Genomic DNA, 14141 nt, shown 5'->3' on the forward strand with positions numbered 1-14141 from the left:
CGGAAACCGGCAGTGCGATCCCCAATGCAAACAAGTCCCAAAGCTGCCTCTCGGCCCCGACGCTGCCAGCCGCGGGTGGCCCCTGCGCTTGGCGGGGCGCTCCCCCGCGCAGCCCCCGCGCAGCCCCCGCGCAGCCCCCGCGCAGTGCCCCGCGCACAGCCCAGCACTGCGCTGCCGCGGGACCCCGCAGGTCCGTGCCGGCGCCCGGGCTCTAAAGACGTTCGCAGCTCTCCGCAGCTCAGCAGCGGCTTTTTACAGCCGCAGAACGCAGCTCCGAGGCCGCCAGGGAGCAGCACGCCCGGCTCCGCGCCAGCCTGGCACCGGGGGGGGCAGCGCCCCGCCAGCCGCGTCCCGGACGTCTGCACCGCGGGGCCGCCGGGGCTCGGGGCCCGCAGGCCGCCTGCAGCCTGGGGGAGCCGCCAGCGAGCCCGCCGGCGGCGCGGGCTGGTACCGGGCCGGAACCGCCGGGAAGGACCGAGCTCCGCCCGCAGCCGCTGGCCGCGGGAGCCCGGCGGGGGCTTGGGCAGCGCCGGCCCCGGAGGAGCTGAAGGGACCGCGACGCCTGCTCCGCGGGGCCACCGCGCCCTGCCCCGCACACCGCACACTGCCCCGCACACCGTTCCCCCTCCGCGCCCCGCGCTCCGCACACCACACACCGCGCCCCGCCCTGCACACCCCGCCCCGCACACCCCGCACACCGCGCTCCGCTCCGCACACCCCGCACACCCCGCACACCGCGCTCCGCTCCGCACACCCCGCACACCGCCCTCCGCTCCGCACACTCCGCATACCGCGCTCCGCTCCGCGCTCCGCACCTCCCCCGCCCGCCAGCGCCGGGCCTGCCGGGGCGCTCCGTGGGCAGGGGGGCTGGGCCGGGCCGAGCGGCGGCACGGAGGGGCTGCGGCAGCGTGGGGCCGGGGCCGGGCGGGCGGCGCCTGAACGGCGACACCGAGTCTCCGGGGCGGTGCTGGGCTCGGGCATCCCCTTCCCGCACCCCACAACCCCCTCCCGCAACCCCATCCCGCATCCCCATCCCACATCTCCATCCCACATTGCCCTCCTGCACCCACACCCCCACCCTGCATCCCCATCCCGCACCCCGCTCCAGGATGGCTCCTCCAGCGCGCTCTGCTCCCGACGCCCGTGGCCCCCGACAGCGAAGCACTCACACTGCTCCCCACGCCGCAGCCGGCACTACCGGCACGGGCGAGCTTCTTCCCAGGCAATCACTTCTTCATGGAAGTTCCCGATAAAGCTTCCTAGGAAATCTGGCACATGGTCTTGGCAGAAAAACCAGGCATGGGGGAGTTACCCGAGATCCTCGCAGTAGCAAGAGTCTAGTAGCAGCGTGCCCAGGGTGCAGGTGGCGGCAGCCAGCACAGGAGCAGATGTTGAGGACAAACACAAGAGCGGGGCGATGCAGCGGGCAGGGCTGCAGGGTAGGGGCGGCGCAGGCACCCCCAGCACGCGATTGCCTCACCCAGCGGTCTCAGTGTTCTGACATCTCCGCAGGCCTGGGCCCGCGGCAGCCCCGGGGAGGATGTGGATGCTGGGGGCCCCCAGGCTGCCCCGCAGGCCAGCAGTGCTCCCACCTTGCGGGACAGAGCTGGTCTTTTGGTTAATGCCCACTCGCTTTTGCTACAGCAACAGGCGGTTCCCACTCCTCCCCTCCGAACAAATGCTTGGATCACACCATGGATTCATGGGCAACTGGCTTTTGTTCTTCAGGGTCTTCGTCTGGGAATGAAGGCAATTACCACGTCCCAGCCTCTCTGCTCCCTGCAATAAATCTCTCACAGAAGAATGGACCGTGGAGGCAGCTGCCCCCGGCTGCTTAGTCACCGCTGCCTGTTGGGAAACGGGCTGGCGCTTGGGGACAGCGCGGCATGGAGAGCCAAAGGCTCACAAAGCCACATGGCAGCACCGGGAGAGGGCTCTGCGACTCGCGGCAGCTTGGCCAAAACTTCATCCTGCTTCCCTCGGTGATGGAGGGAGCAAAGGCTCCGAGGTAGAGCCCAGGTTTACACCAAAGATCTTCAGAGGGAAAGTGCAATGAGTTTTCCAAACCTAGGGCTGGATTAGCTTTAATAAGAGTTAAAAGAGTTCCCCAGCAGATATTGTTTTCTTTATGCCCGTGTCTTAGACAGAATTAAACACCATTTGTAACAGCACTAAATGCAGTTTTCTGATAGTATTAGAAACAGAATCCAGCCCACAGCCTCCACAGCCTCCAGCATCACTCCTTTTTTCTACAGCTGCATAAATAAATCATCCTCTGTGCACATGCAGAGAGGTGAAGTTTCCCCGTGCTCACTGGATGCCACCTGAGTTTCCAACCTCACCAAAGTTCTTTGGATTTACGTGTGAACTAACTTCCATAATTACCCACTAGACTTTCAAACAAAACTTGATGCTTTGGCTGGCAGCAAGGATGGCTCTAGAGATGCCGGCAAGAACACTTCACTGGCACTTCAAAGGAAAGGTCACAGCCGCAAGCGGAAGCTAATACTTGGTACCTCATTGTCCTTTCACCTAAAAATCACCCCTAAAATGCCCCAGAGAGTGCAGGCTCCTGGGCTGTTGAGCAGGTCCAGAAAGTGGGGTCCAGTGCCTGGCCTGCTGGACCCTTCCTTTGGACCTCTCAGCTCTCTGGAGGGTTTCCTGCAGCCACATGGACACTGCCATCTGCTCCTTACCATGGCAGCAGAGTCATCACCACCAGTGCTGGTAATTCATCGTTGTACTGGCACTAATCCCCACAAAGCTAATATTCTAGCCAGTCAGCTGTCTCCTCAAGGCAACTGCAGTTCCTGAAGTCAGCCTCCATTCATACATCTCAAAATAAATCAGAAATAACAGTTCTTAGAGTCCAGAGGTGTCCATCCAGTGCAAGAAGACCTTGGCAAGAAGACATATGACCTTGAGACAATTAGATGGAAAAATCCCAACATACTTTTAATGCCTGTAAAACTCTCTAACAAGCAGCTGAGCAAAGGGCAAATTGTGTTGCACAGTTTGGGTGTTGCTGTCACTCTGAGGTAGCTTATTTTTGAATCAGTTGCAATTCTATTTACGTGCAGACAATTTTAACAATCAGCTCAGGTGCATTTTAAGAAGCGCTATCCTTACCAGTTAGCAAACCCTGATCTGCCACCCTCAAGGCACATCTTTCACACAACCCTTGGAAGAGCTTCCCAGCACATGGGCTAGCAACATGTTAATCTTTATAAATCAAATATTTGCCAAGTAGAGTAGAAAGCCATGTGTCTGAGCAAAATGCACTGAAAAATGGAACAAAGTGCCGTGCGTGTCAGAGATCACTGGGTCGTGTTGCAGGCCTGTCCCTTGCAGAGTTATCCTTCAAAATGACATTTCCCTAGCACAGCTGTAGATGTTATTCCACTCCAGCATTTGGTTTATTTCCCACTTTTTACTGCACCAAACTGAACCAGCTTCTCCTTATGGAGTTTAATGTCACCCAAACTTTGTTTGAACTAAATTCAGTTCTGAGCTGAGACAGGGCTTGCCTGTCAGACTTACAAGGCATTGGTAGAAGAGACAGAGACTTACCTCCCTCCCCCCAGCACTGGGGCTGTGAAAGTATGTCAGACTCCTGCCATACCTCAATTATTTTACACTTTCACGCATCTGAAAATTTCACGAGCTGCTGTTTGGTGCTGATGGCTCACACTGATACCAGCGCTGCTTCTGCAGCTCAAAGCTTCCGCGGTACCCTTATTTATCTGCTTATGGATGTTTCTCTTTGCTTCTGCAAGGGATACATCTATCACAGCGTTTGGGAGAAACTCAAAGCACAGAGCCTCCATATAATAAACTCTTTGACTGTCCAACTACTTATTATTCAGAAAGATGAGTGAAGCAGTTGCTGCTTCTCTCAGCTAATGCCGAATACTTGTAAAGGGGCAGTCGGGCTGTTTGTGAGAGCACAGGTAAGAACTGGAGCCTTCTGCTGCCTCTAATTCAGGCACTTCCTTGAGAAGCGCAGAGCCCAGTTGTCTCTCACATGCAGAAACTAAAACTCTAGGCTGCTTCTATGGGGCCAAAACACTTCTGCTTTCCAGTTCCACCAACAAAGCCTTCCATCAAGTGCCATCCACCCCTGCTCAAGAGCGTTGCAAATGGGCAGTTTGTGACTTCCACAAATAAAAGTCTGTGGCAGACCTAAGGCCAAGAATAGACAGTCTACCACTGAAACAGGAACAGGACTGATGATTCCTGAGCATGTTCTTGGCCTGTATATTTAACACATCCCTGGAACAGACACTTCCATGCTAAAGCTCCTCTGTTTTTCCTTCCTAGCCCCCTGAGATTCTCATGTATGAAGAGATATGGGAGCCTGCTGTCCCATGAACTCCAGCTGGCTGAGAGGCTGCTGGCTTCTGCTCTGCAGGACCTCCGGGTCAGCTCTCCCCAAAGAAGATCCATCAGTATTCAGGAAGCAATTAACACTGCATTGCAGTGATCAGGTCACGGCACAACTTCCCCTGTTCCAGCTGACAGGGAGACATCAGTCCAGGACATCCCATGCCTGTCACTCCAAAGCAAGCTGTTAACACACGTTACCACTCTCACATGGATCAAGCTATCAGAAGCAGAAGCACCTGGAAAAATCTAGACAACACTTCCACCTTCTCTGGACAAAGCCACAGCATTGCTACCTAACCTCCATGCACACCTTAGGCAGAAGACTGGTCTGTAGCACCGTAGCAGCCACTGACGAGCCGAGCTAGCCAGCACCCTTCAGAAGTGCACACTTTGCTCTTTGGACTGTGGATCGTGGACGCAATTTCACAATCACAGCTCTGCAGGACAGAGACATAGAGGACACGTGTTCAAGGTAATTCTTTAGGTTTCCAAACAAGCATCCTTATTCTGCATACCGAAGGTCTGTGCTGATTTGCTTTCATGGCCAGACACCTGCATGTTTGGCAATGCCATTATTCATCTAGTTCTCTCAATTTCCTCTCCCCATGTCCTTTCAAGTCTGTCACATCAGGGCTGACCAAAGTTCCTGATGTTACAAACCTCACATCAAGAGTCTGAGATGTCAGGGATATGTGCCCCAGGAAGCTGAGAAGAGAGGGCACAAATTCACTGGCAGGAAGAACAACACCTGCCCAAGGGGACAGAGTGACCCAAGCACCTCGGTCTCAAGAGCCTGTCTGTACTGCCACCTCCTTGCACAGCAAAACACACCATTCGCCCTGCAGTTCCGACTGTGCCATGCCCCCATCAGCAGAACGTGGCCTGCCTTCAGCGCGTGGCTCACACCTCAACTGCATGCACACAGGACGACGTGCAAGAGCTCTGCAGCCAGTGTCGGCGCCTGCTCTCCCAGTTCTGTGCCCTGCTCAAAGCACAGCGTGGCATCGGTCGCTGAAGACCCGCAGCAGGCGCAACTTCATGGCATATGGCAATCATGTTACATGCCTGGGGAGACTGAACCGATAGCAAGGAAAAGACTGTCCTAATTTACCTCTGTGGCTTTCCTGATGCTTGCTTGCTGGAAGAACTCCTGCACCAGCAGAAAAAAAGTTGGAGACTTGCTGACTAAATGAGTTTATTCTAATAGATCTTGCTACAATGGCAGAGGTGGTCAGCTGCTGCCCTTCCAGTTTCAGTGCTGGTCACAAGAAGCAGCTGAGACTATTTGTGTTGCTGCATTGCTTTCAGGGCCTTTGTAGGGTTAGTAATTTGGGAGACTGTTAAACATTCAGAGTGTCAATTACGGAGCATTGCCCAGGGCTTAGAACTTGCATTAGATGGGTAAAAAAATCTGTTCTGTGAATGCTGGTGCTTAGTCCTCGTCCTGGCTAAGCAATGCAGAAGGCCTGCTGCAGTTCTGGTGTGCAGAACCCCACTTGGTGCTAATTTCCTGTGATACACCACTGACAGCTACAAGACATCTCAGCTGAGAAGAAAGCCTTTCCTCTGCAACCCCAGACTTATATTTCTAGAGCCAATGATCCTATTCCAGTGCTATTTTGCTTTCTAGACTTGTTCTAGAGTTAGATTTAACCATGGTTTTATTTTGTTGTTTTTGTTTCTTAAACGCCCCCAAGTCTCAGTGAGGTTTGTTTCAACAATCTCTTGTGGACATGCCAGCCTTAATCTCACTCTTCCAGGCCCTTCTTATTGTCTGGGATGAAAGCACAACACAGACCCTCCCCTGCTAATTGCCATCTTTATGTTTCCCAGTGACAGGTGTATTGTCTGGAGGAACAGACCCAATTGTGTGCCTGCGCAGTAGGGCATCAGCTGCTGATGTTAGAGAGCCTTTCAGGGGAGCTTGGGACGGCTGCTTATTTAGTGCCATCATTTATAACAAATCTGTGTAGCCTAGAAACTTGTAATAGAAAAAAATAGGACCTGCCTTTATTCATCTTTGTTTTTTTCTCAAGCTACTAACTACTCCTAAATCTCCCATTCCCCTACCAGCAAGACAGGGCATTTGGTTCTCACTCTCTTTGAAACAGTAAGTATCTCTAATATCCTTTTTCCATAATTTTCTAATAAATGGGTTTTGCTGGTTTAACCAGACACCCACTGTGCATCTGCTTTGACCTGTAATCCCAGCTAGCAAAAAGTTTGCAAACTGTTATTCCCATGGGGTGCATTCTGAAGCAATGGGGCTAGTCAATATGCATGGGCTGATTCACAAACATCGGAGAGAAATGGTTTATATCCTCCAGAGATCCTGACTAGCAGCCCTGAGGCTGGCAGCTTGCTGCAGGGGACAGTGACTCTGCGCCTGCTTTATCAATTCAAAAGAGGGGCTCTGGTGCTCAGACAGAGTGAGGAAAGGCAGCAGCAAGACGGCTCTTGAGAGATGAGAGGAAAAAGTACAAGAACAATATTAGCCCCAGATTGCATCTGTCTTTCCCATTTTTCACATTAAAGGGTAAAGCTTTCCATACGTGCCTGCTGTACAACAGCCCAGCTCCAGCCAGTACTGCAGCACCCTGCGACCAGGAACGCAACAGACCACCAGGCAGATGGCCCAGCTCTGCTGCAGGAACCTGGCCGTACAGAAACCTCCTCTACGCTGGATTTAATCATGTCCATCACGAGACAGGAGGGAGGGTCTATAAACAACTGGTGTAAGCAGTTCCACATCAGCTTGCAGGAATACAGATGTGGAGAAAGAGGAAGCGTGTTGTGTCTGGTGGGCCCCCGCACTTTTGGAGCACTGCGGTCAGACTAGCACAGGCATCCACGAGGAGGATCCCCCTTGTTTCTGCTCTCTCCCACTCCGTGCAACATCAACAGGGGCATCCAATAACCGGTGCTGGGAGACCTGTGCCTACACGCAGGTGTCATGCCAAGGAGCACAAGGAGCCCGGAGGGACACAGAGGACCCCTGGGGCCATGGTGGCCCCCTGGAGACCCTCCCTGGGCTGGCCATGGAGTCACAGCACTTCTGTGCTGTACACACTCTTGCCCAGCAAAGCAGACCTACGCACACACAAAAGACTTTAAAACACCCTATGGCTATTTATACAAAGCAACAGTGAGTGGTAAGAAAAGTAATTATGGCTTTCATAGCTTAAAAAGGATGTGAGGCTTTGCTTCCACCAGGTACAGAGTGAAGCCTTTTCCCAGTGCCACATAATTAATCCTGTGAGGCTGGAATCATCAGTTCAGCAGTTGATCAGCTGCTGTCGGTATCTGAGCTACTCTCTGTTTTAGCTCTAGGATGTTCAGTGGTTCCTGTTGTGATCCCAGGGAAGACAAAAGCATTTTGGGTCCCATAGGATGAAATACAGACTCAGCTCCAAAGTAGTATTAGGAGTTTATCACCACTTGTCTGTTTGAATGAGACAGACACCTCCCTACTCATCAGCTCTTCCCATCTTTGTCAGAATGAGATGAAGCTAGATTCCTGTCACTGAGATACCAGTAATAAAGGTTAAATGTGGATATTTAGGGCTATACATTACAGACCACAGAATTATAAAATATATTCAGGTGTTGTAATAGAAGATCCACACGCTGCTTTGAAGCCCGCAGAGGAGAGCCACCTCTTCTAACGCTGCCTCGGCTTCCCTGCACAAGGAGGAATGAAGGGGTAGTACCTGGCAATGAAAGCACAGAAAGAACCAAAGATCCACAGGACGTGTAATTGCTCCCTCAGGGTCAAGTCACTGCTTAGATTGGGCTGTCACACACAAACCTCCTTTTGGGTGCAATCCAGGTGATCATTCAGATTTTCTAGCCCAGTGTCAACGTTACTGTACTCACCCACTTTCTGCAGGCAGAGGAAGGAACGCAGCAACCGAGGCACTGACCCACCCTTAGATTATGAAGGGACAATTTGCATGTAAGATATTCTCAAAGCTAGGAAGACCCCTGTCTAACGGCTTGCCCACTTCTAAAAGACCACTTTCACGGTTCCTAGCCATCCCTGGTGTAGCTGGGCTCAACTGCAACTTTTGGAAGGCACTGAACCCACTTGAGGACACCAGTATTCTCAGACAGAAGCAAGCAGAGCCAGGGAAGCTGCTGTGATCCACACGTACCTGCAAAACCAGCATCATCTGCAGCAGGTTATTTTTCACAAGCCAGGCCTCTCTCCCTACTTCCCTGCAGTTTTCTTCATGCTGGTTTGCAGTACTCCTGGCTGCCCAGCTCCCCGGTTTAAGACTGGGTCCTCACCGCTCAGTATTCCCACTGTATTTTTCTTCCCACCTCACTCACATTTCGTGGTATTCCTCAGTGCAAATGGGAGACACTTTTCCTGCAATACAGCAGGTTACAGCCATAATATATATGCAGCCTCTACCTGCTGCTCCAAATGTGTCCTGCCAATGTGAACACTTACAGGTTAGAAACACCTATTTTTGGAAGTTTAGCCCATCTCTGCTGTCATGTTCAGTCAACTCAAATGCATATTCACGGTCCAGATGGACTCCCCACTTCACATCCCTTTTAATGACACACAGCAGCATCTCAGAGAGAGGCACAGAGACCTCTTCATACCTGAAACTCTCCTTCCTCTTCCAACTCCTGCATTTTTGCCAGCTTGTTCTGCCAGAACCTAAATAAAGACAAAAACTTGATTCCAACACTACTAACAGAAGGACTTTTGCAATTGTCAACAGAACACCAGAAATTCAGGCACTTCCCCTAAACAGTATTGACAAGTGATAGACAGTAGCATAATGATTTGAGCAGCATAATGCTAGAGAACAGTGCAAGATCAGCACTGGGCTTTCTTGAGTTTCTAGCTGCACAGCATGTACCTGAGAGCCAGCAAAGGGCTCCCCGTGTACTCCCTTTGTCCCCCTCCCTTGGAAGGAGACACTCTGCTGCTTATGTCCACACCTCTGCCAGAAACTTTTTCTTCTTCAGAAAATGGTTCTTTCCAAAATTCCTGGGAACTTGCTTCACGTTTCAGCACCTCATCCCCTTGACTGCACCACTTCTCTGCTCCCAGCTTCAACCTTTTCTTTCCGTTTTCAAAGCAATGAAGACAGCCTCCTGGACTCAGGTTAACTCTCTATCTCCTGTAATGAGTTTGAACACCTCGACTAAATTTGCTTTCAGAAGCTACAGCTGCACAACAAAGAAGATCCCTGAGAGATCACCTCTGTCCTGACCTGAGCAGGTACTTACTGGATTAGCTTTGTTTTAGCCACAGGTTGGTAAAGTTTTAGTCTATCTAGTTCTGATCTTGTCAGAATTGTATTTAAATTCTCCTGACAGATTCTTGGCCTGCACTTTGTTAACAGATCGTTGTTGAAGCAAGATGTTTGAAATTAGAGTGGTTTTGAACAGGAGAGACACATGGTGCATTTATTCTCCGGTTCAGTGATTCTCTCTCTGCCTGGCTCCCCTCCTAACACAGGTTCACCCTGGGACATCACCAGAGCTGCTGACTAGTTTGGGAACTGGCACCGGTTTGCTGGAATGTGCACAAGACACAGCCATGACCAGGGTTCGGGCACAACTGCAGTGTGTGCTTTCAGTTTCTGGACAACTTGCACCACCTCTGGCCAGCTCTAATGACAACCAGTCCCACGCTGGGCTGCTGGGCTGGATGGTGCAGGGCCCCGGTATATTCTCCTACGAGCTCTGCAGACAAAGTTGAACGTCAGGGCGGTCAGCCATGCAGTTATCCAGACTTCGTGCAGCACAGATTCAAGTGTGCCTACCCATAAGCACAAGAAAGCATTTCTTGGGTTTCTCTGTCACTTCACATGCAGGTGCCAAGGGTGATTTGTCACCTTCCATTTTGAATGGTTGTAAGCACCAGTCCCATAGCCATAAGCTACTGGGCACCACAATCTCACCAGTGCTATACTGGGATCCTTGCTGGCTTATACCTGAGAGCTGCAGGCTTCACTGGTGTGCTACAGAATGCTCGAGGCTGTCTCGGTGTCTGCAGCTGTTGGGCTCGCTGTGGCTGTTGGGGTTGCCTGGCTGTCCTTTGAAAATCTCCAACAAACAGGTGCCAAGTGATGCCAGTGCTGGAACAGTGGAAACCCTCTGCCCACTGCTCTAACCCGTTACACAAACCTAGTCCAGTCTCTACAGGATCAAACCCCTCACCTGCTTTACTTTTTGTCACTCCCTTATTCTAGAAAGCAAAAAACTGATTGATGATTTACACTTGTGCCCCTGAAGAGACAGCATGTTTGTCTCTCATACTGCAAGAGCAGGTGCAAGCTTCATAGAGTAAAAATTGTACTGAAGATTTTGTTAAACATTCCAAGTTACCCAATGTCTCTTTAAATAAGGTCCAAGAATTTAAGGTGTCATTTGGCACTCATGCACAAAGACAGCACTGAATACAAAACCAGGAAACCAGGCAGGGTATAAATGCAGACACCAAAATACCTGGAAGTTTATACGTTACATACACAAACTGTAAAGACATAGGCCGCAGCTTGAATGCCCACCTGTTGAGAGAAACACTAACATTCCTTGTATCCCAAGTAAGTTTTAAAAAATGTGTCTGCAGTGCTATTTAACTTCCCTGTCAGATGTCTTGTAGGATGATAAACCTGGATTGCAGCTTTGCTAAAGCTAGAAACAGACTTCAGGACTGTTTTAAAAAAGTAAAGAGAAAGGTTTGCATTCTTCAGGCTTCAGCACAGTTCATCGTACCCGGTTAGGGTAAGCTCTGGAAGTACGTAGCCCTAGATTTTCATAGAGGATACAGAACACGATGTCCCTTCCAACCCAGTACAGTGGGTACCCAACGACAGTGGTTATGCCTAGTGATGCCACCCATCACCCCACCAGCTGTTCAGAGGAACGCAGGGCAGCTGTCAGGGTCTGGTGGTCCTGGTAACCCACGCTGCAGGACTCGGAAGGGCTGCAGAAACCATGAACAAGACATCTGTGTATACAGTGGAGGGCATCAATCCAGAAGCAAAGTTTGCAGTGCAACGGGTGTGAAAAAGCCCACGTAAGATGTTCAGAAAAGATCTTAAGACAATCAGTTGTATCTACATAAATGGGACTGGAAATAGGTATCCCATAAAGTTGAGAGGGAGAAACAAGCATTCATCTGAATCTCAGCCAGCCATTAACCAGCAATAGATGGAGCTAGTGGTGCACTAAGCTGGCTTTGAACTAGTTAAGAGATGTACCTGCACATCTGCAAAAGAGCCAGGCGCGTACCTGGGAGGATAGGAAAAGACACTATATTACTAGAAGGTAAAACAATAATTGTAGGACATCTGCTTAGTTGTCAAGGACCAAGAGGGAAATAAAGCTGTTGTCCCCTCTAGCTAAAACCTGCTGTTTCTTTTTCCCCAGACTCCCAACCACCAACTGCTCTACAGTTTGTATGCCAATCCAATTTTGACGCCTGTAATTCACCCCAGAGACTGTTTATTTTAACTTTATCAAGTGAAGAGAAAAACAACTGTGCTAGAATAAAAAAAAGAGCATCTGGCAGCAAGATATTCTTTCTCTCAGACAGCTTCCCAGCCTAACTGGTATACAAGAAAATGGGATTTTACTTACCCAAGGGTTAAAAGAAGGGGGAGAAGAGAGTTTAGAGTGCAGGTTCTCTGTGTGTTTATCTTAAAGATGGTCTTTCCTGGTCTGTTGGAACAAATGCTCTCAGTATATTGTGCTCCACTTCAAAAGAGGCAGCCAAGCCTCATATGGGCCCTACAGGACACAGCAGCGATGAACCCACCCAGAGAACACTGTCTGATGTAGCTAGACTATGCCAGAAAAGTGACCTCTGGAACTCCACCAGCTTAGCAATGTATCCCCAGGAGCCCCCAGCCTGTGTTGGACAGAGCAACACAGCTTTTTGACAGCCCACAGAAACCAAAGGGCCCTTAGGAAAACAGACACGTCCCTTCCTTTTTCCAGATTTTGAGTATCAGGTGCCTTTCCCCCCTCTTTAGTGGCACTGCAGCTTTGAGCAACACCAGCAGAATTTGCCATCTGCAAGGTGTCCTCAGTGAGAGCTTATAAATCAGACAATCTCTTGTTTCCTGATCCCTAACATAAGCCAATTCTTTCATATTTCATGATGAGACTTTCCTATTCACTAGCAGGGGCTAGTGCCACGCTTGGCTCTGCAGTTCCTCCAGCCTGAACACGGCTGGTGGGTTTTTTTTCTGTGAGACTGGCACAATCAAGAAAGAGGCTGGGGTTTGGTTTTCTTCCCCATGGCTGTTTTTGTTCCCTCCCATTGGCAAGTATTTTTAACACTGGAGAAAAAAAGCAGACATTGCACAATAGCCATGCCCACCCACCCCATTTTTGTTTGCATACTTCCATCAGAGTAACACACTGATGGAGAACGTTCATTTTTAAATAATTAGGAGGGACACTGCAGACATGTAGATTTGGTCTGGACACATGGGACCCTACTTTCATTCTTAGGCCATCTGCTAATTGGGTACTGTTCAGAGGGAGCCTGCAAGATGTCTGACTCACTACTGATGTAAAAGCCATCGTTCCTCCTAGAACAAAACACAGGTGTGCTCATTTCACCAACACCACCTACTCTGACAGTCACATTCTGAGCATTAACTACTACAAGAAGGAAGACACTTTGCCCAGTAAAATACTTGGGGAAAGTTTCCTTTAGGCAAGAAGCCAATGCAGTAACATTATTGTGTTGTTCTACAAGAGAGAGGGCCTCACGTAACTAACATTTAAAGTGTGGAATGAGTAACATTTTATTTTTTCTTTGATCAACAAGATTTTTAATTTCAGGCACTTATACATCTAGAAAGCAAATTAGGTATGTGGTAAACTTCGGAAAAAAATCTTGCTACATGTCTCCCTGGCTTTAAAATGTATCCTTTCTTGAGAGGTTGCCACATGTTCTTTTCTCTACAGAGACACAAGGGCATTCCTTTTAACAGGTCAGGAAGCTGGAGGAAAAGTTAAAACAGAGGTCAGATGTAGTTTACCCAGAAAATACTGAATTTTATTGACCTTTTCCATATACTGCAGGACTTCCCTAGTTTTGAAAAGGGACATCTCTCTTTTACCATACAGCCATTACATTAACAGCATACCAGTTTTAGGTAAGTCTCCATTTTCTCCTGCGGTTATAGGTTCTTAAGATCTAATCATGAAAGTTTGGATCCCCCCCCCCTTTTTGTCCTTTACCATCCTTTATTGGCAAGTCTCAAAGCTTTTTACAAAACCCATTAGCCAAGTCCCACAACCCCATAAACACGGCATTACTTCCACCTTACATACGGCAAAACGAAGGCACAGGAACGGCAAAGGAAGGAATAAGGAGCAGCCCAGGCTCACGGACATAAGCAGGGCCGGAGCCTGACCGAGCACCCGGCCCGACCCCATCCCCTGCCCCGACAGGCCTGTCCCCGGGGCCCGGCGGCACCCTCCGCACCACGGCCCACCGGACAATCGGGGTCCGGCAGCGTCAGCGGCATAGGGCGGCCCAGCACCCCCCGCTCAGCGTAAGCTACAGGTAAACCGAGGCCGGGCTGCGCAGGCTCCGCCGCGCCGGGCCAGCACCCGCGGCCCTGCGCCCGGCACGAAGCCTTCCCTCGAGGGCAGCTGCGGGGCCAGGCTGAGCCCTGTGACCAGGCCCCCCGGAGCCAGGCACATCCCCACCGACGGTACCTGCCCCCCGCCCGCCGCTATTTCACGGGCCGCCGGGACGGGGT

At 50.7% G+C, this 14141-nt stretch overlaps 1 protein-coding gene across 1 annotated transcript in view; it reads right to left on the reverse strand.

The window, feature by feature from the left end:
- Window positions 1-14063, reverse strand: part of ADGRD2 (adhesion G protein-coupled receptor D2) — a 44075-nt gene extending 30012 nt beyond the window's left edge. Inside the window, exon 1 of the mRNA XM_080401395.1 lies at window positions 816-14063. Coding sequence (XP_080257521.1) covers window positions 816-1091 — 276 coding nt within the window. The 5' untranslated portion in view covers window positions 1092-14063. The remainder of the gene's footprint in view (window positions 1-815) is intronic.
- Window positions 14064-14141: the final 78 nt, after the last annotated feature.

The sequence above is a fragment of the Falco punctatus genome (genome assembly GCF_963210335.1).
Source record: "Falco punctatus genome assembly, chromosome: 9".
Taxonomy (NCBI): Eukaryota; Metazoa; Chordata; class Aves; order Falconiformes; family Falconidae; genus Falco; species Falco punctatus.